The 22,179-nt window shown below is 49.4% G+C and overlaps 1 protein-coding gene across 1 annotated transcript in view; it reads right to left on the reverse strand.

Moving 5' to 3' along the window:
• The window catches only part of CDH23 (cadherin related 23), a 183,804-nt gene that overhangs the window by 157,411 nt on the left and 4,214 nt on the right, over positions 1–22,179 (reverse strand). Inside the window, exon 2 of the mRNA XM_029962592.1 lies at positions 21,974–22,051. Coding sequence (XP_029818452.1) covers positions 21,974–22,051 — 78 coding nt within the window. The remainder of the gene's footprint in view (positions 1–21,973; positions 22,052–22,179) is intronic.

Genomic DNA, 22,179 nt, shown 5'->3' on the forward strand with positions numbered 1-22,179 from the left:
CCACCTCTGAAGGCAAACCCATTCCCTCTGCTTGGCCAAAGACCCCCACGAGCTCTGCTCCACATACCTCCTGCCCAACTATGAAACAACCTTAACACCCTCCCCCCTAACTCCTCAAGGAAAACCTACCTAATGCAGTCTTGATTAACATTTCTGACACAAAGTTTAAACCCTAAATCCACAGAATATCCTTTTCTAATTAATTTTTGAATTCAGAAACAGCACAGAAAGAATAAGGGATATTTCCTTTGTTCCTTCCTGCCTTGTCCCCAATTCACTCCAAAAAGAAAGAAGTTAATTTTTTACCTAACTCAAAGGAAACCCTGTCACAGGTGCCAGTGTGGAGGGAAACAACACCCAGTCTCCATGGCAAGCTAGAGCCAAAGGTGGGAGAAGGATTTGTACCACAGAAAACACAGCATTCCTACAAGTTTCATGAAAATTATAGATAAATTACGGAAAGTCAAGTGTTCCTCCTTAGGGACACAACCCTTTTTCTTTAAAAGACATGGCTGAGAGCTGTCCCATAAACACAGAATCCCAGAATAGTTTGGGTTGGAAGGGATCCTAATGACCATCTCATTCCAATCCCCCGCCATGGCCAGGGACACCTTCCACTAGACCAGGTTGCTCCAAGCCCTGTCCAACCTGGCCTTGGACACTTCCAGGGATCCAGGGGCAACCACAGTTTCTCTGGGCAACCTGTGCCAGGGCCTCCCCACCCTCACAGGAAGCAGTTTCTTCTGAATATCTAATCTAAATCTCCCATCTTTTAGTCAAAGCCAGTCCCCCTTGTCCTGTCACCCCATGCCTTGTGAAAAGTCCCCCTCATGACCATGAACCACTTTTCTTGGGACAGCTAAGGGTCCTCATGGACATAACAAGGAGACCTTCCTCCCAGAAGTTTCACTGACTGCACCCTCCCTTTTTGACCACCCAGAGGTGCCTTGCCAGCTAAAACCAAGGAGCAGCAGGGATGCTGAGCATCCGTAATTCCAGAGGCATCTGCCAGTTGGACACAAAGCCAGCTGAAGCAAGCCACGCACTCTCACTAGGAAAGACTGGACAATGCTTGCCTCGAATATAAATTGAGCCAAAACGTGCCATCAAGACAGATGAGATGTTGCCATCCCTCCCAGAAAAAAAGGGTCCAGAGCATGTGGAAGACACAGAGTTACCATATGTCCAGAGAGCACCAACCAGCTCTGCTGACTGAAATCAAATCCTAGCTCCAGGGATTAGTTTCTCCTCAGTGGATGCAATAAACCAACAGGAGCTGCACTGGGATCGTACAGGTGGGGGTTATCTCTCCTCAGCTTGGAAAAACAGGGGTACATGCCCACTGTACAAGAAAGCAGGAAGGCAGAGGAGATCAGAAGATGAAGGTGACCCACAATCCTCAAGCTTTCTAGAAACACACCAGGGTAAAGAGAAGAAAAGCAGGACTCCAGAAGTCTATTTAATGAGGTGTTTTGCTACTTGGTATAAATAAATGATTTATGAGTAAGGTGACACACGCGGTATTTTGCATCTTAGCCAGACAAGGTAACATAGCTTTGTGTTAATTAGAAAAGAGAAGTTGTTCTGCAATTAATATGAGGTCAGAGATAAAGCTCATTAGGTTGCAATGGCTATGGACCAGGTCCCAGGACTGCCCTGGCACTGAGCAGGACTGCAGGACACCTGTAAGGTATAAGACACCCCCAGAACAGTAAGGCAGCAATGCTAATGGAGAAGTCACAGAATGGTTTGAGTTGGGAGGGACCTTTAAAGGCATCTAATCCAACCATCTACCACGAGCAGGGATATCTTCAATTAGATCAGGTTGCTCAGAGCCCCATCCAACCTGACCTTGAATGTTTCCAGGCATGGGGCCTCTTGTTCCAGTGCTTTACCACCCTTACTGTAAAAAAAAAAAATCTTCCTTATATTTAATCTAAATCAACTCACTCTCAGTTTAAAACCATTGCACCTTGCCCTATTGCAACAGGCCCTGCTAAGAGCCACACAAACATCAGTGCTGAACTGCTTTCCTCCACCAGCAGCCCTGTCAAGCTTGAGGAGCTGATCAATATGAATGGGGAAAAGAGGAAAAAAAAACAAAACAACAAAACAAACCCGTCAGCAAATTACACTTGCACAAGTGAAGTGCGAGCTGGATTCATTCATGTCTTATTTGAAATCTCATCTGTGCCTTACAAAAGCTGAAGCATCCCCGAGGCTCTCAGTCTCACAGGGAATACAAACCCTTCCGTGCTGCACTTGCCTATGGCCCAGCTGCTCTGCTCTCTGAATGGTTCAGGGAAACTGAGATACATAGAGCTCAAATATCACAGGGTCTTTTGCCCCAGAGTGTGCTTTGGAGCAAAGTCCCAAAGCCAAAGGAAATGGTACCAGCGGTCAGGTTTTTGCCTGCAGACTTCAGATCCGTAATCAAATCGGCCTTGGACTGTCACTGTAACTCTCTGAGGTTTCAAAACATGTGCTGGGTGATGAATTCTGTCTTGTTACAATGAAGATGCAGCAAAATCCCTTCTTGATTTATCTCTACAGAGCCGAGTTAGCACCTCTTGATCTCCAAGATATGGCTGCAGTAAAAGCAAGACTTACAGTAATGGGCCAGGAATTTGAAACCCAAGGCAGCAGTTTTGGAAAGGCTACATTTCCTGCTCCTCTCTCCCCTTGGGTCGTAGAGCTGTGGAACAATTTGGGTTGGAAGAGACCTTACAGACCATTTGGTTCCAACCCGTTGCCATGGGCAGGGACACCTCCCACTAGTCCAGGTTGCTCCAAGCTCCACCCAACCTGGTCTTGGACACTTCCAGGAATGGGGCAGCCACAACAAAAGCAAACAAAACCTTTAAGAGAACCAAGAGAAACAACCAGGTGCTTGAAGTCACTCCTCAAAGGTGACAGCCCGAGAAACACAACACGTGCAACTCATCAAGCCCTTCATCCATCGGTCCCAGACTCAAAGCACAACCCAACTCCTTGGGGCCGGCAACGACTGTCACAACGTGGATGGAGCATTTCCTACCATGCCTCCCTCTTCCTCCCTCTCAAATGCCAAAGAGGAGGTGGGGAGAGACTTGGCAGGTGATGCCTGGGTATCTGAGGCACGAGCTTATCTGCGTCACCACAGTAAATTGCTTGTTGATAAATGAGGCTATTTAGGAGCAAGTGGTGCCAGTGTTGCTGTTATTAATGACACCAACGTGGAGAGACATTTAAGAGCGGCCCCACGTTCCATTGTCCTCTCTCCTGTGAGTAATGGGGCACTTCGGCTACGGGGCTTCAAAACTAGCTTGGGCTGTTTAACAACAGAAACAAGACCGAGGGAAACGGATGAAGCTCACTGGGCTGATGACTCCAATATACTGATAAAGCCTAGCTTCTCTGGTAGGAGTTGGGCAAAGCTCCAGTCCTCAGATGAAATTAAACCAGATCCAGCGACCAAAGCTCTTCAACTCATCCCTGCAAGCTCCACACACAGTGCCTTGTTCTCCCAATCTACGGTCCTGTGCAGCAAACCCACCCAAATCAAAGGGAAAAGCCAAGCCACAGCAGCCTGAACTGGAAACAGCAGCGGTCCAGCTGTACTTGAACACGTGGTACACCCTGGAGCACAGTGAGGGTGGTAACTGTTGAAGCTTGGGAGGCTTTCACAGGGCCATTGCCTCACTTTGGACGTCACAGATGCCTAAGCATGGCCAAGAGGACAATGAGCAAGAAATAAAGAGGCTGTTTATTGCAAAAGGAAACCTTGGAACAGAGCTCCGCAGTGGCTGGTGGGAGTGCAAAGGCAGAGCGTGCAAGCACACAGCTGTAAACTTGTTTCTGAGTTAATATACCCACGAGTGTTTTTCTTTTCCTATGAAAGCACACTCTTCTGCAAACAAACATCTGGAGAGTTCTGTTACAGCTGGACCATTATCCCCAGTGACTAAAGCATTCAATTAATTTAGCCTTTCTCATTTGCGAGTTGTCTGCAAATAGACTCGGATTTGCAGGAATTTATTTGTTATTTGAATATATTCGGTGAATGGTTTATTAAAAACATATTTCAGGCAAAGGATTTCTCATAAATGCTCCTGCAACTGTCGCTCTGAGTGTTGGCAACTGACTGCTCACACCATGTAAATGGTCACTGTGGTCAGGTGGGAATGCCTTTGCATCTTGATGGAATGTAAACTACCTCCAGAAAGAGCTTTCCAAGGGTCTGCGGAAGCACCTGCACAAAAACAAATCCTCACACAAACACACAGCATCCAGCCTGCCTGAATTTCCTCAGAAAACCACAAACCAGTGTGCCCAGAAGTTGTCACAAAGGGAACAAGAAGAGAGTTGAACACCAGAATTAACTGACTTCATGCCAAACACCAGCAAAAACATCTCTCAGTCACTTCCGCAGCACCTTGCAAGAATCCACGGGGCTCCTGATTCAGGATCCTACCTGCCCAGCTGCCTTTTGTCTCAAAACCCCAGGAAACACTTGCTGCAGGAATTTCAGCACAGCAGCAAGAGAAACAGGGTGAAAAAGGAAGCAGTGAAGGGCTCTTTCCAAGACTGATGTTATCCCTTGGGCATGCAACAAGCCCAGACTCCTCCTTGACAGTGTACAACCGTAGGTTATACAGTACCTGTGACATGTCTGAAATAACAAACCTGCTACAGGAACAGTTCTGGTCTTCTACTAGACAGGACAAAGAGGAATGGCTTTAAACTGACAAAGGTTAGGAAGAAATCCTTCCCTGTGAGGGTGGGGAGCCCTGGCACAGGTTGCCCAGAGAAGCTGTGGCTGCCCCATTCCTGGAAATGTCCAAGGCCAGGTTGGAGGGGGCTTGGAGCAACCTGGGCTAGTGGAAGGTGTCCCTGACTGTGGCAGAGGGGGGTTGGAATGAGATAGTCTTCAAGGTCCCTTCTAGCCCAAACCATTCCAGGATTTTATGATTCCCCGTGGCCAAGGTGACCTGTGACAAGTGACCTTTCTGCAAGCTGGGTCAGAGCTGCAAGGGGTGGCTGAGCCCACAAACCCCTCACCTGGTGTCCAGATCAGCCAGTGCTCAAAAAAACCTCCCTTAGTCACATGTAAAACCAAATAAAACTTTACAATCCAAACTGAAAACAAAACTCCATGTGAAATCCCAGCTGCTGGGTTGTTTGAAGGCAAAAAGAAAGCAATCACTGAGGTTTCACAGACTGTTCTAAAAGTGGAAATTTGTGAAGAGAAAAGTGATCCAATAAGTAACAGTTTCAGGCTTTTTTCTTTCAATTGCTCAGGGTAAAGATTTTCAAAGCTTCTCTTTCCCCTGAAGCCCTGATTGAGGGAGAAATGGGTATTGACCACCAAATTCAGCATCTCCTTGCTACTTGTAAACATCAGAGACCCCTCTGCCCTGAGGGGTACTTTTTTTTTCCCCAGCCCCTTTGGAGCACCAGCCTCCAACTTATGCAAATCCAGCCCCTTCACAGCATCTCAGAAAACTCCTGTCCACAGCCAGACATTTGGCCCCTCGGCTCTGCAGAAGGACCTCATGGATCCCCGTGATTGAGTCTCAGTGCATCAGATCTGAGAGGATGAGCAATCCTGCAGCCCTGGGGACACGGTCCCAGAGGCTGGAAATCTCCACTGCACAAGACACAGCTGAAAACCTAAAAAAACCCCTCAAAATAAACTCAATCCACCACTCCAACCACGCCACAGAGGCATGCAAGAAATGCACCTCTTTTCTCCCTTTCCATTATAACACAGCCATTCTTCTTCTCTTTCTTCTTTGGTTATCCTTTATCCTAGCCCTTGTCCTTGACAGGATACAGAGAGCACCCTGGCCTAGGTAGCTCCCATAAATTCTTCAAATTTGGGCTGAGATTATATCTGTGGTTATTAAAGAGTGCTAATAAACCTTATCAACCAAGAGTGAATGTAAAAGGAATAAGGGAAGGATTTTCCTAGGTCTGAAAGTGTAAGAAATTCATAACTAACTTAATACCTGTTCCAATAAGAGATAACCATGGAAAATCTATTTTAAAACCAGTTTGACTCTTTCCATAACCAAAAAAAAAAAAAAATAAAAAAAGAAGAAGAAGAAGAAATGTCAGGACCTGAGGGAATGGCCTGAGGTTGTGTCAGGGCAGGTTTGGGTTGGATATTAGAACAAGGTTCTTCCCCCAGAGGGTAGCTGGGCACTGAAGAGGCTCCCCAGGGCAGTGGGCACAGCACTGAGGTTGACAGAGCTCAAGGGAGTGTGTGGATGATACTCTCAGAGATATGGTGTGACTCTTGGGGGGGGTCCTGTGCAGGGCCAGGAGTTGGACTGGATGAGACTTGTGGGTCCCTTCCAACTCAGCATATTCCGTGAAAAAAGAGACACTGGGGGTCTCAGCCATTCCCCAGAGATGACACTTCCAGGCTCCAGACCTGCGCCTCCTCACCCCAGGTATTTTTAAGCGGTTGTGCAAACCACCTCCTTCTCTCCCATCTCTTGCCCACGACATAATCCCAGGCTTCTCAAGCTTTGGGATGCCTGTGCATGCTCTCAGCTGAGGATGTTGTAACCCCTCAGGATCGTGCCCCCAGGCTTCCCGCAGCCTCAGCCCCTGACACGCCCGCGAAATGACTGATGAGTCGGCGCGTTGGTTTTGAGCAGCTCACGTGCCTCCCCTGCACGCAGGATGACAGACCTTGGGAACCTGGGTATTAATCTGGAGATTTATAGTCAAATCTGTCACGGTTGGGGAAGCTTTTTTCCCCCCCAGGAACTCTGCCTGAAGGTCGCTCTTCCCGGGCAATAAGCTCAAAGAAACTTTCTCAGCCACCTTGGGCCCCAGCAAAGGGCACAAGGGAGGGCAGGGGAGGGGGACAGCCACCAGATACCATGCCCGGCCTCAAGCTGCTCAGGCAGTCCCACAGATCCCATCTGCTCAGTGGGAAACCATGTTATGCCAGCAGAGCCCTGCCTACAGCTTCTCACTGGGGAGGAAAACCCCCTGCAGGTGTGAGAGCCCCCCACCCTGAACTCCTCACATATCCCACATCCTCAGCATACTGGGTAAAGATACAGAGACACAGCCAAAGCCCACCATCCAACCCAGCACAAGTCCCACCTGTGCACGTAGAGCAAAGGTGAGAGGGTTGTAAAACAATCTCCTTCCAGCCCTTCCTGTTCAAGGATCCATTGCCACGAGACGTTTGATGCATGAGGTGACATCTCCCTGTGCACAAACACCATCCCGCAGTTCAGGCATGCTGCTGTTTGCCTGTATTTCACTGTCAGCACCACACTATTAGTTCTGTATCATGGCTGGTACTGCAGCTCCAACAGCCAACAGGTGCCACCAAAATCAGGGTAAAACCTGGGAAACACAACTTCACCCAGCACTTTAACAAAATGCCACGAATTTGCCATCCAAAGGCAGCACAGCCACACTGCATAACTGCTTTAGGATGGGATATGCCCCCTAAGATTACCCAAATGTGCCTCTGGTGTTGAGAACACACCAGCAAACTGTGTCTTTTTGCTCAAAACAGTGGAATCAGTGGAACAAATGCCCCAACAACTGACGACAGATGTGGGAGGAGCTGGTGAGGAATAAGAAGCCCAGGCATTTGTAGGTACAGCAAGTTTTGGAGCAGGTAGAGGCAAAACACCTGCCAGGAGCTGCCACAGACTGAGTGGCAATTTCACAGATCAACAGCTCAAAAAAAATCAAATAAAACAGCCCAAGCCAGGACTAGCTGGGCAGCTGGATATGGACTGGCAGCAAAAACAACTCAGTGGGCTGCCAGAGGCAAAGCCCATCATTCATATGGATGAGAGCCAGGACCACAAGCAATTCCCACCTGAGCCTCAAGGGATGCTCCTAAAGGATGCTCTGGGTGAGATGGTTTCCAAGAGAGGCTCTTCCCTGCACATCACTTTGCTAGGCAAGTTTCTCTGGACACACCTAAAAGCCAAACCCTTTTCTCAAGGCCTCAGACACCCCGAACAGGAGGGTGTCTGTTACGAAAGATGCCTTGGACAAGGCAACAGCCCTTCTGTTCTCCTACAACGTGTGTTAGGATGGGCTGATGGTGCACGTGCTGCTTGCTTGCTTTGCCAGCAGAACAGATCAATTCCGACAAGGAAGACTCCTGAGGTTTATAGTCAGGGCAACGCGAATAAAACTGATGATCATTTATTCAGTCAATTTTAGCTATCCCGAACAATGAGCTCTCTGACAGCAGACCACAAATTTCTCCAGTGTATTCTTATTTAAAAGCAATAATCCCTGTGGATAATTCTTAGGCTCCAGCTTGTTTAGAAAGCATAGACTATAAAGATGTTTCAGAGGGATACGATGATCGCTGTACCCTTTCTTCCCTTGCCTGAGCCGTCAGATCAACTTTACAGGCTAGACAGAGATAATTCCAAATCAGTACTGCTGGCAAGATCCACGGAATGCTCCTGCCTGCAACCTGTGCAGGAAAACAATCTGCAAAGCTCCAAGGTACCTGCTTACAAAAATTCATCCCACAAATGTTTGCAACACTCGTCACGAAATCAAAGACCCACAGCAATGATACATCAGAGAGAGAGACTCCCTAAGTGAGTCAGAAGACTGTGTGAATAGTGACAGACTAACTACTTCATCATTTGGTGCTCAGGGTGCTTTCCAGGCTGGCTTGTGTGGATAAAAGGCATAGAAGAGAAAAGGGATAAAAGGTACATTAAAGGCTTTCGAAATTAATTTGAGAGTTTCAAGAGCGAACCTGCGCTAGGTACAACTTCCCCTTCAGGACAACAGGCATCCTTTTCTTTTCCAAAATTTTCCTTGCACATCCTTCCAAGCTCTTTCTTTTCTCTGGGCTGAGCTCCAGCAGCTCCCCCATGCTCTTCCAAGCAGCCAGTGGGTCTCCTGCCCACCTCCCCCTTGGCACCAGCCCACCCTGCCAGCTGGGCCACGTCAGGATGCCGACTGCTCTCTGCCTCACCTGATCAGTCACTCCATCGCTTTCAGGCTGGAGCAGCCAACACCTGTTCCTTCCCTGCCTTCCCAAAGCATTCCCACACCCCAAGGAAGGCAGGGGGGACCACACACACACACACATCCCCGCGTCCCCACAGACAGAAGCCACCCAGGTGACAAAAGCATGTTGGGCAGAGAGAGCAGGGGGGAGCAGAGAGGAGGCAGATTTGTAGGCTCTGATCCCAGGTGCCTGACCCCCTCCTCTCCCTCGTTATGGATGAGGTAAATTAGCTGTGACACTCATTAGCTGCAGCTCCTAATTAGTGAAAATTAATATTGGTTTTGATAGAAGTGTTGGCTGAAGCTCTCCCAGGCAAAGGCATTATTGACCTTGTTATCCCATTTAATAGCAAGTTACATCACAGGAACTACTTTTTGTGGAGTTGACAGACTGCAGCCACCTCCCACCCTCCACAGCTCCTTTCCCCTTCCCTACTGCTCTGGGACACAGCTCTAGCCTCTGCCACAGCACCCTCAGCCCCTTGGGCACCTGCACTCATCCCTGGCTGCATCCCCTTGGGCACCTGCACTCATCCCTGGCTGCATCCCAGCATCCCAAACCTCATCTCAAGTCCTCTCATTCTCAGCTGCATCCCAAACCTCCTCATCCCCAGCAGCAGCCATTTCCCATGACCAACCCTTTTTTCCCCACTGTAAGGCAACAACATTTTTGATCATTTTCTCCCTTTTGTCCAGGCAATGGGAAATGGTGCAAACCTATACCCATATAGGGTATAGGTTTATAGCCCTAAAATTTTTTAGGGCTATAATAATCTGTCTCTGGAGCAGTGCCAGCCATCCTTCCCTGCCCACAGACAGTGCTCCTTCCAATTGGCCTTAGATGGTCCCTAGGCCCTGTGTCCCATTCCATTACCCCTCCCACTGTCACGAAAAGCTCCAGACTCACCAGAGGAGTTGCTTGCCACCACCTCTACTCACAGTTCAAAAGAAGAAGTCAAGGGGAAGAGGAGCAATGCAATGGCAATTACCCTTTAATAAGGACAGAAATACAAGCAGCATTCCCTGACCTCAGGGATCTCTGCCCTTGGAGCCTGGGAATCCGAAGGTGGCAAAGTAACAGACACCACTAAACAAAAGGAAAACATTTGCTAGCAAAGTGATGCATAAAAACCCACCACACTCTATTATTCACACATTAATAACAATAAAGATGTCAAACTGCCAGATAAGAAGTTAATCTCGTTCAGAGCACAATTAAGGATGCCATTATCCAACCACCTGGGGCCACTTCCACTTGCACGAGGCAGTGGGTTTCACGGATAACAGGGATGAGCCTATGCCTGGTGAAGCAGGTCCCCCAGCCACCCCTTGTCACCACCCCACAGCACCCTCCAACCAGGGCACCTGAATATTGATGTTCCATCTTGTTCAAAAGAGGCTGAACGCAGATCCAGGACACAAAACCATTCCTTCTTTTCTGGGATCAACATCACACCGAAAACTGTCCCTCTGCTCGCCTGGATGATGCCACTGGATTCAGGATGCAGGATACACAAGGGGCAAGCCCAAACCATCTGCAGTATTGCTGGTCCCTGGGGGGAGCTTAAATTTCTGAGGGATAGGGAGGGGGAATACCACCACTAGAAATTAACTTCTCCAACAGATTCCAGTTGATTTTACAGCAGGATGCCCACCAAGCACAGCAATTTTGGCTTTCAATATGAACTAACCCGCTCTCTGTGAACCCTTGAGCCTTCTCTCCCACTCTGCTGCTTCTGTTTAGGAAGCTGAAGCCAGAAAAGCCAGGCACTCACTGCTGAGTATAAAGACACAACCAGCAAAATCTGTCCCTTATGGAAAAGGCACTGGAAGAGGAGAAACTTTTGAAGAAAGAAACCCTCCCTTGATGTCTGTAATGAAGAGATCTCTGGCTGTGTCAGCCCCAGCACTGCCCTGTACTGCCTGAAGGATCAGTATTTTTAATTTAGCCATAAAGGAAAAGGTTAAAAAAACAGTCAAGGGCCGAGAGCAGGAAATTATTCTCCAGGATATTAATTGCATTCAAGACTCTGCCACACACATCCCATACAAGCCCCTCACAGGGTTTCCTTCTGCACAGCATAAGATACGAGGCTCTGTGCCATGGGATGGAAGTAAGACCCAGCAGAAGCAAGGCAGAAAAGAAAGCCCACATCCCTCACCAAGCAGGATCCCAAAGCTGCTCCCCAGAACCAAGGGCCACAATAAAGCAAAGGTTAAAACACTGGGAATAGGGACATGAAATGCCACGGGCAGCTACTGAATCACTCACTCCAGCAACTCCCAGAGCCAACAGAGTGTTCTTGAGTGAAACTGAAAGAACACAGATTTCTTTAACAACAACAAAAAAGGAAGGAAATCAGCAAATTGCATTTTAAATGCTCTCCCTCCACACCTTGCAAGCCTGCTCTGCAACAGGATGTTGTCTCTTCTTTGTCAAGGTGTGAAACAAGCAGCGTGCAAAGCAAAATAAAAGAAATACACTTCCAGCTTACAACCTGGAATGCAAAATCAAGCTCCTGGCTTAAAATCTGGGGAGGCAGGAGCCTCCCCTCTCTCCTAGGAGACACCTTTTCTACCTGTATCTGCCAAAAGCCGGCTGCAGAGCATCTCAGCGCTGGTGAGGCTCACTCTGCTGCCAGCACTGCGTAAACTTGGAGGATCCTGCCAATTTTTATGGCTCCATGAGATCACCCTGTTTCAGCGTGATGATATCAGCCTGGAATTTTTCTTCCCCTTGCCCTCTCCAACACAGAGCCTTAATTAATTATGACTATTTCCTCCATCCCACCAAAGTACGAGGTACATGGGCAGTGGCTTCTGCTCCCTGCAAACTGTCCCTGCCCACTCCGCACCTGATGGCACTGCAACGATTTTTCCAAGAGAAAGAAGAGCTTGCAAATCCAGGGAGATGCTTTTTTCCCCGCCCTCTGTGCCCCTGGAAAAGCTGCTTCAGGGTTGGTGGGAGAGATGCGGAGGCAGGATGGTGCCTTCTGTGTGGTCCCTTCGCTTCTTGCCTTACCACCCCACTGCACCCAGTTGGACATCCGTGCTCCTCTGTGAGGGAATGTTGTTTTATCCGGCAGGATGGGTTTAATTTGACACTGCTGTCATGTGGGAAAAGGTGCGTTTTCCAGAGTCAAGGTTTTCCGCAGTGCTGTTACTTATTTTACAGTCTTCTGCCATATCTTATTTCTTCCCCTCTATTTCCCAAAATCATCAGGAACAACCATCAATCTCTGCCTGGGAGGATGCTCCTCGCTCCTCCCCACACCCAAAATTAGGTCTCCCTTGGACTTTCTACATTTTAAAATCTTTTCCCCCCCCTCTTATTTTCAAATTAACTGCTTGAAACCAACACAGCGGAGCAAGGAACACCATTGCATCACTGCTTATGAGAGGATATTACATTCCATAACACCAGCTCTCACCTTAAAGCTAATAATCAATTAGAAAGGAAAAAGAAAGAGGTTTCTCCGCACTCAGGCACCGAATCACCCCCCTAATTGCACGCAGGCAGCGAGACAACCTCCGTGATACAATCCCAGAGCCTCGGCGGAGCAGGCACCTGACAAACCCATGCAGATGAATGGAATAAAATTGAGTTACTAACCATTAAATGTCAAGTGTTTGAAATCTTTCCCCCTCGCGTACTGAGCAATATTAATAAATCTTTAGGAGAGGGAGTGCACGGAGCTTATTCACGGCTCTGACCACCCTGCAAGCGGAGCAGATGTTTGCATTGCGCTGTCCAACAACGCTGGCTCCGGCTTTATTCCCCCCCACCCCCGAGTGGTTAATTCAAAAGCCATCAATGTACTGGAGCAGTTTGACAGGAGGAACCAATTTATTAACTCCCCCTGCCAATCAAGCACATTAAGCCACTAAAAGGCAGAAAAGGTGCATTAGCACAGGTTGGAGATGAACCGGTTTAAAAGCCGGGAGATGGGGAGGGGATGGATTGGTGCCACAACACTGAGGTGACCCACGGTCCCCAAAATCATGGGAAACGTCATAAAACAAGTTTGCCTAGAGGTGACCCCGCACAGTCAACACAGCAACATCTCCCACCACCCTGGCCCCAAGCAGAGGATGCTCAGGGGGATAAGGGCAGGTTTCCAGCCAGGCGCTTCCCAACAGCAGGAGCGCCACAATCCCAGCGCCACGGCACCTATGTGCATTTCCAGAAGGGCTCTCTCTCTTCTACCTGCTGATTTTGATACTGGAATGTGGTGGTTTGCCATAATGGGGACCCGCTAAGTGAATTTTCACGTTTTAATTTCTCAGATGATCTTGACGCAGGTGAAAAGAAGCTGGACATTTTTTACCCTTCTTTGTTGTTGTTTTTTCTTTGGGATTTTTGGCTTTTTTTACACCAGGTGGCAACAACTGCCAAGTGGTGGTGATGATGAATAGTCTGAATTTTTTATTTCTTAAAGACAAGGGTTTCCACAGTGACCTATTATGTTAACCTTTATCTAAAAGGTTAATTTTGTACGAGTCTAAAAAACTGTCTAAAAAGAGCCATTGAGGGTATGATAGAATCACGGAATGGTTTGGATTGAAAGAGAGCTTGAAGATCATCTTGTTCCAACCTCCTGCCATGCTCCAAACCCCCCTTCCAAACCTGCCTTGAACACTCAGGTATTTATCTATCTAGATCTCTGGGCAACCTGTGCCAGGGCCTCCCCACCCTCACAGGGGAGAATTTCTTCCCAGTAGCCCATCTAACATTGCCCTCTGCCAGCTTTAAGCCATTCCCCCTCATCCTGTCACTCCAGTCCCTCTCCAGCTCTCTTGGAGCCCCTTTAGGCACTGGAAGGGGCTCCAAGGTCTCCCCAGAGCCTTCTCTTCTCCAGGCTGAACACCCCCCGTTCTCCCAGCCTGGCTCCAGAGCAGAGGTGCTCCAGCCCTCTCACCACCTCACCCGGCTGCCTCGGGAGCTGGCTGTGTGCCTCCACAGCATTCCAGGGATAAACTGTGAACTGTGCAAGCAGTTGGATGCCAGCCCATCTTCAAACCATCCATCCCAGCACCTGTCACCCAACACACCTGCCACCTCACCCAGCCCCGGGCTGGGCGGCAAAGCACATCGAGGGCAGAGTGTGGCGTGTGACGCTCCATCGCTCCCCTCCAGCCTGGCACGGGCTCCTCCTGAGCGCTGGGGAAGGCATGGGAATGGCCCTGCCTCCCCTCACATCCTCTTGCTTTGCTCCTCAGTGAAGGAAATTAGCCAGAGGGTGGTGGAGCAGATCCAGATTGCAGATACGTGGGATGAACATGCTGAGTGCAAACACAGAGGTTGGGGGTAATGGAGTGTTGGGGGATTTTTTCCTTCTTGTTTTAAGCTCACACAACCCAAATGTATCAAGTTTCTGACAAGCATATTTATCACTGTTTATCACAAGCAGAGCTTTTTTTTTAACGAGAGCCCATTGACAGATTCAAAGTGAAGTCACAGCTCAACTTCTCCACCAAAAATAAAAATTATGAGTGTATGGAAATGCAAGTATTTCCCTACAGTACAGGGAAATACTCTTGGTTCACAATATATTCCCTTAAAAGATTAATACCTCCACAAAGATACATATATAGAGTCTCCTAACTTGAATAAATACACACATATCCATACATAGATACTTTTCCCCCTACCCTGTGCTTTTTGCTTTCCTATGATTGTCTCACATTGTTATTCCTGCTCTATACCAGGTTTGTCACCTGTGCTAATGCCTCCAATCAGCCAGGAAAAACACAATTTCACTGAGCTAGGACAGTATCGACATCCAAGCCCAGGCATTCCAGAGTAACAAGGAATGGGGCACAGCCAAGAAGAAGCCAGCCCCCAAATGAAGCTCCTACAGACAACGCTGTGCAGATAATTAGTGCTGCTAAAGTCATCTCAGACATAAAAAAATCACCCCAGACCTCATTACCAAACTCACACATCTTTCTCTGTGTCTTTGGAAAGAGCTGAGACCCCGTGCAAGGGCTCAAAAGGTGGCGAGATCAAACCTTTAGCTGGCCTGACGAGGCAGTTGCCAGAAGCAAGGTTACCCTGGCATGTTAATGAATCCATATTGCAAATACACTTTCTTCCTTCTCCCTCTCTCTCTCTCCCCCTTCTTAAACATAAGCATTAACGTTATTGCCTATTAGCAAAGCAGATAGGAAGGTTTAAGTGATTGATGAAGTGATTAATTTAATGACGCAGGGTTAAGGGTTTGGGTGGGAGTGGGGCCTTTTTTTTTTTTTTCCTTGAGTTTCCCGATGTTAGGAATAACTGATTTTCTAGCCTTAAGTTTTCATTAAGGACGCTGTACTTTCTGCAGCTCAACAAGTAATTTCATCAACGGGCCTTCTAACGACAAGCGATGGAAAACAAGGTTTGAGTTCGGAAAGCTGAGAAGCCCTTCTTAAGTTCTCCTCAAATATTGCTGTCCATCAGGGTTGTTACCACACTTAGAAACAAGGCTGCTCCTTCACAGAGCACTGGAGAATCCTGAAAATTCAGTTTTAAGCAGTAAACAGCCATTGAGTGATAACATCACTTTCCGTGTATACTCAAGGCAAAGGTGATAAGGTGACATGCCCACAGCCTCCCTTTCTGAAGGGGAACCTCGGTGATATCCAGAATAAAGCTTGTGAGGCAGGTTTCCTATTCAAAAATACGCAGTCTCTCCCGTGGCCACAGCCTGGTGTATTCCTCTGTAATGATCCTTTGTAAAAGGCCAAATCAATTCTGTCAGCTGCACACAGGCACACACCCCACAGGGGTGATGAACAAGGACCTGCCACACCACCACCACCAGCCCACCCAGCAGGAAAACCAAGGGGTTTAGGGTCTCCCTGTGCTCGCCAGCTCACCTTCTCTCTGTCAGATAAACAGCTCTGTGGGGCTTTTGCCATTATGAACACCTCACTCCCTTGTCAGTCCCCAAACTCTGTAACCAGCCACAGACCCACTCCCACCATGCACTTGCCCACTTTTGCTCTGTGCTTGCCCTCCCTGCTGGGGATTATTTATCTGCAGCACCGTGGTTTCAGCATCAGCTGGAGCTGATCCAAGGCAACATCAGAGCAAAGGGAAGGACAGCCTCCCTTGCCCACTTCACAGAATGGCTGGGGTTGGAAGGGACCTTCGAGATGATCTAATTCCAAGTCCACTGCCATGGGCAGGGACACCTTTCACTAGCCCAGGTTGCTCCAAGCCCTGTCCAACCTGGCCTTGGACACTTCCAGGCATAGGGCATCCACCACCTCCCTGGGCACCCTGTGCCAGGGCCTCACCACCTGCTGGGTAAAGAATTTTCTCCTAATATCCCATCTAACCCTGCCCTCTGCCAGCTTTAAGCCATTTCACCTTGTCCTGTCACTCCAGACCCTTGTCCCAAGTCCCTTTCCCGCTCTCTTGGAGCCTCTTCAGGCACTGGAAGGAGTCTTCTGTCCTCCAGCTGAACACCCTCAGCTCTCCCAGCCTGACTCCAGACCAGAGGGGCTCCAGCCCTCAGAGCATCTCCAAAGCCTCCTCTGGACTGGCTCCAGCAGCTCCATGTCCTTGCTGTGCTGTTCCCCAGGGCTGGAGGCAGCTCTGCAGGGGGGAGAGGTCTCACCTGAGGGGCAGAGGGGCAGAATCCCCCTCTGCCCTGCTGCCCCTGCTGTGGGATCAGCCCAGGGCAGGGGGGTTCTGAGTGCCAGCACACACAGCTGGGGCATGTGCAGCTCTCGCCCACCAGCACCCCCAAGTCCTTCTCCTTGCACCATCTTGACTTTTATAAGTCCTCCCTATCTTGTAGTAATCCCACCATCAACTATACCTGAACGCTGGTCTGGCTGAAAATCAGCTTTGCAGACTAGAAGAAAAACCCTCAACAAACAGATCTCGACCAATCTCAACATCGGTGTCGCTGGGGTGGGAAAAGGTCTCCTGGTTTTCAGCTCTCACCTTCCTCCCACTTCACATTCCCACCTTGCCTTCCTGATAGGGCATGATCTTTCCTGTGGAGCATTTCTGGAGCTGTTCCAGCAAACTAACACACATACACAAAACACAGGGATGGTTTTCCTGCTACCAGCTGAGCGCAGCCCTGGCTGTGGGGAGGGCAGTGACACCTGGCTGGAGCTGGTGAGGCTGGAGGGAAGTCTAATCCACTGCACAGTGACCTTGGACAGAGCACCTCTAAAGGGAAGGCAGGGGCTGTCTTTAATTAGACCAAACAAAGGCACAGAGGCCCCAGTCCACAGATTCAGCCAAGTCTGAAGCCATGGGAAGGGAGCTCCCGGCAGCACCGGTGTGAAGAGGGCACAGCCACTGCTTTAATACACATTTCTTACAGTCAAGGAGGCTTTTCCAAGCTCTCCATCCACTCTACTACCAGGGGCCACCACGTTTTCCAAAAGCACCTTCCAACGTGCCAAATTTTGCCAAAAGCCAGCCTACCTTGTACTGTTCACAGAGGCTCTTGCCTCATGTTCCCGATGTGCCCCGTGCTGCTTTACTCCTGGAGGCGTTAACCCCAAGCTTTAAAGCCATTCTCTGAGCCCCACCTCCTTGCTACCCAATTAGCACCTCATTAACAGCATGCCCAGGGTACTTTCTGGTCCTGCCACTGTGACTTTTAACCCTGTGGTGCACCGACATTAATTTTTCTCTTTTTAGCTTTAGTACTTAATTTTGAGCAAGAAGGACACAAGAGCAGCAACAGCTCTCCCTCTCCAGCAACAGCAGCATATCCCTGCAAGAGTTGGGGGGGGAGGCCAGGAGACACTTAAGGGAGAAGGGTCCCGTGGCTGTGCTGTGTTCAGATAACCAGTCCATCAAAAGCTGTCCCCAACAGATGGCCCCCAAGCCTCATGCATGGATATCTGAGCTCTGAAACGATTTAATCAGCCCAGAAGGATGCAGAGACCAGAGAGCCAGCTTTTTTTTTTTTCCTTTTTCCTTCCCGTGGTGCATTAGGCAAGTGCCATGGAGGAGCCTACAGATGCCTACAGCTGTGGGATCAAACAGGTTTAGCCCGTGCTCAATACCACACAGATAACCATATCTTCAGCAGCAGCTTGAGTGGCCCAGCACCCCCGGGGACCATCCCTGAGTGCCAAAGCATCTGGCTGTCCAGGACCAGAGCACTGCAGCAAAAGGATGTGCTGGAAGAGAGGATTGCTTTGGAAATGGCAGATACTGTGTGTGGAGGATGGCAGCCTTCCCTGCCTGGAGAAGAGAAGACTGGTCCTCGCCTAGGATGGAGAATCAAGTCAAGTCACCCACAAATATCAGAGGGATGTGCTGCCTCAGATCCACGTGAAGAGTCACCAGCCAGAACCCTGCCTGCTAAATACCATGTTCCTCTTCAGTTTTCTTGTGAAATAACTCTCCATCCCAGCAGGCACGAGGTGTCACACGCCAACCTACACCCTTTAATCACCACCAGCCAACAAAGTACATCTACACCTCAGTGCTACTCCACTATCCCTGGCTCCTCTTAGGCTGCAACAGCCTCAGAGGCACAATGAGAGCCACAACCTGTGAAACACCAGGACACAACTTCATGGGAAACATCCACTACAACCCATTTTGAAGTAGGGCTTAAAAAGAGCAAGGTTCAGCTCTGCCCTTCCTAATTTAGTGGAGAAATACCCAGAGCCACGGTGTTTCTCAGCTCAGCAAAAACTGCACATAGCAAAAAGGGGGCAGGAGCGACCCCTGAAATTCCCTGTCAGCCATCCATCCGCCTTGCTTTCCGAGCACGGGGAGCCCAGGGGATGGAGGGCACAACCCGTGCCTCCTGGGAGGGGCACGGAGCCAAAGGGAAGGAAAAGGAGGCTCTGAGCAGCAAACACAGCCCCGGTCACTGCACACTGTGCTGAGCCAGCACCCCTCGAGGCTGTCGCTCTCAGAGCCCTGACTGTGGGACTTGCTGAGCTGGGGGTTCTCCTCAGCCCTGCTCTGCCACGGGTTCACACACGGGACGAGATGCTGAGGCAGCCAACTTTGGGGGACCCAGGGCTGAGCATCCCACCAGTCACTGGAGGCATCCCAGTGGCCCTCAGGAGAGCATCCCAGTGAGCCGAGAGCCTCAGTTGTGCTCTCTGCTGTCCAGGAATAACTCAGGGAATCAAGCAGCAGCCTTGGAGAAGTCCCAGGAGAGCCCAGCCCTCCCACCTGTCAGCTGTCCCCAGTGCTGTCAGCAGCTTCACCAGCATCTTTTCACACACACATTGCCCAGGGGATGCTCATCCCAGTGGGTTTCCCCATGTCATCCACTGCTCAGCCTTTACAGAGGACACCGGTCCTTCACAGAATCACAGAATGGTTTAGGTTGGAAGAGACCTGAAAGATCATCTCTTTCCAGTCCCCTGACATAAACAGAGACACCTCCCACAGGTGCTCACAGCCCCATCCAACCTGGCCTAAGATTCAGATTTACTCCTGGTTTTAAGCAAGGCATGTGTTACCAAGGTCTGACGAGCAGGAGGGACACATTGTCCCCAGCCCACCCAAGTGACTGTGTCCCTGACATGACATGGCCCAAGAGCAAGGCCAAGTGCATGTTATCACCTCAAGTGCAATGGTTAAAGTGTTTCCCACTCTTTTAAGACAACATTATTCCAGTCATGCTAAAATGTTATCGCTAGGATGAAGGGAAAGTGGAATTGCACTCGTCTGAATGGCCTCTTTTGTCATGCATTTTGCAAGGCGTTGAGGCATGAAAGCTTTCAGAGAAACTCGGGTGAATCCAAGCTAGGTGGTTATAAGGCTAGTTACAGACCTGACATGATGGATCATCTTCATTTTCCCATTCCTGTCCTGCTCACAGCAAATCCATTTGCTGGGCAATTAGACTGCAGTCATTACATTATGCTAAGAGGACGTTCCTTTGGCAGCAGGAGGGACCCCAACCAAGAGAAGCCCAGAGTGCTGCCTGCCCATGCCCACCTTCTGACAAATGCAGGGCTGCAGGTAACCCCAGCAGCAGCAACGCCCTCCCAGCTCACATCACACCTCGCCAGGGCCCTCCAGCAACTCACCTGGCATCCAGAGCCACACCACTCTCCCTTATCCACAGCCCTCCAAAGGGTTTGGGATTAAAAGAAATGGCCCTTGGAATGATTTTGCTTAAGGTAATGAGCAGCACGATAAAGATGGACAGTCCCTCTCCTTCAAACTCTTCCTCCAAGGGCTGTTAACCCGGTACTCCCGCTTTCTGTGCAGAACACACGGCCACACAGCTGCTGGCAGCTGGCCTGGGCTCTCTCAGGACCTCCTCCAGCCCATGCCTCCACAGCCCAACCAGTCATCAGCCCTCCTCCTCATCCTTCTCTCCAGGCATCTCCCCCCATCTCCTGCAATTCCCTGCCCAGCACCTCTGCCTTCCTGGAGCTCACGTCTCCGACTCCCTCCACACCTGTGTGTGTGTTCCCATTACTTCTGGGTGAAATAACTGACTAGAGGGTCAGTCCACCTGAAAATTGCTCTCCCCAGACCTAAATGAAACAGATGGGCATTGATGATGTTTTGGGAGAAATTAATCAGCCTGGACCGGCGGCAGCACCAGCAGCTCCCTCAGCCCAATCTCGCCTAATGAATTCCGAGCTCTCTGTCTTAATAGCTCCTGACAAGACTAATTTACTCTTGTAAGTGATTAGAGGGGGAATGATCTCTTAATTGTTGCTTAAGATCCCTTTCGGCATAGCAGGCAGCAAGCAGGGAGCTGCTGGGTCTCGTGTGAGGCAGGGCTGAGCCTGGGGATGCTGTGGGGAGGGACATCACGGGGATGGGCACTTGAGCAGACCTCGAAAAAGGAGGCACCTTTTTTTTTTAGGGAACCGGCGCCACATACTGTTCTGCTACTCACACTCAGGATCCAAGAAAAGTGTTTCCAGACAATACCTATTTTTTTTTAAAAGTTAATAAGTCTGAACTCAGAGAACACCCACCCACAGCAGGACACAAAGAAACACTGCTTGTCAACACTTTCCAGGCTGACATTTCTCTCCAGTGCATCTGGAAACAAAATTTCAGGGTGCCAATATTCTTAAGAGTCAGTTATATAAATATATATATATATATATATACACAGTGTAACACAAAGTTAAAAAAAAAATAAATTTCAACCCCCAAAGTAATTCCAAAAGCAATTTGACTTGCACAAGGTCTCACTGGAAAGCAGACTGTCAGAAATCTTCCCCTATTTTCTGACAAAATAGAAGTTCAGTCCAATTCCTGAAAGGCATTTCAAGCTCAAGTACCTGGAGAACAAGGTCTTCCAAGAGGAAGTGCTTCAATTAAGCTGTTCCCAACCAGTTCTCCCTCCTTCTCCCTTTCCAGGACTTCTCCTGAGGATGCATCTCTGTGCAGAGCTACCACCCAGGAGCCTCCACCACCTATCCAAACATGCTACCAAGACTCCATGTCTTGCCTGCTTGCTCTGACGCCACCCTAAATCCCACTCAGCAGGACACCATGGGCTGCAAATATGCAACCAAGGGGACCCCAAGAAGGGACAGAAGGCTCAGCTGAAAGCCCTGGTTGAGCTGAGAGGTCACTAGAGGGGACCTCTCCCATATCATCCAACCCTCAGTAGCTCTGGGGATGACGTGGGTGCAGCAAGAGCCCTTTTTTGGGAGGGTGCTGCTCAGGCTGCACAGCTGGAGGCAGCAGCAGATGTGAGAAGGGGCCTCCACGGCCTCCATCCCAGATGCCCTCCGCTCCCAATCGATTCCTCCCACATTAGAAGCCAGTCACGAGCCCTGATTGAAGACCACAAGTTTAATGGACTGAGAGCCTGGAAAGGCGCCGAGAGTGACCGGGTCGATTTCTGCATTTACTAAAAACCAATCCCCAGCTAAAGAAAGAAAGAAAAGCTACATCTGCCAATCAAAACAAAAGCATTCCTTCAATGCTTTTCCATTTGAGGGGGGGGGAAGGCAGCAGCAGACACCCCCCTGCCCATGGGCGCATCCTACTTACCCACAGGTGTGTCCTCATTGATCAGTAGGTAGGTGTCAAAGAAGTAGTTGATGAAGTATGGCAGCCGATTGCCCTGACCTGGGGAGAGGACAAAAGCAAGGAGTTATTTCCCTGGCATGGGCCAGCACAGCTGGGAAAGGCTCGGGAATGCACACGGGGGACCAGGCTTGTGATGGTGTGGGGTAACCCTGAGATAGGGGATAGCA

Source organism: Manacus vitellinus, unplaced genomic scaffold (genome assembly GCF_001715985.3).
Source record: "Manacus vitellinus isolate BGI_N305 unplaced genomic scaffold, ASM171598v3 scaffold_48_pilon, whole genome shotgun sequence".
NCBI classification, from domain to species: Eukaryota; Metazoa; Chordata; class Aves; order Passeriformes; family Pipridae; genus Manacus; species Manacus vitellinus.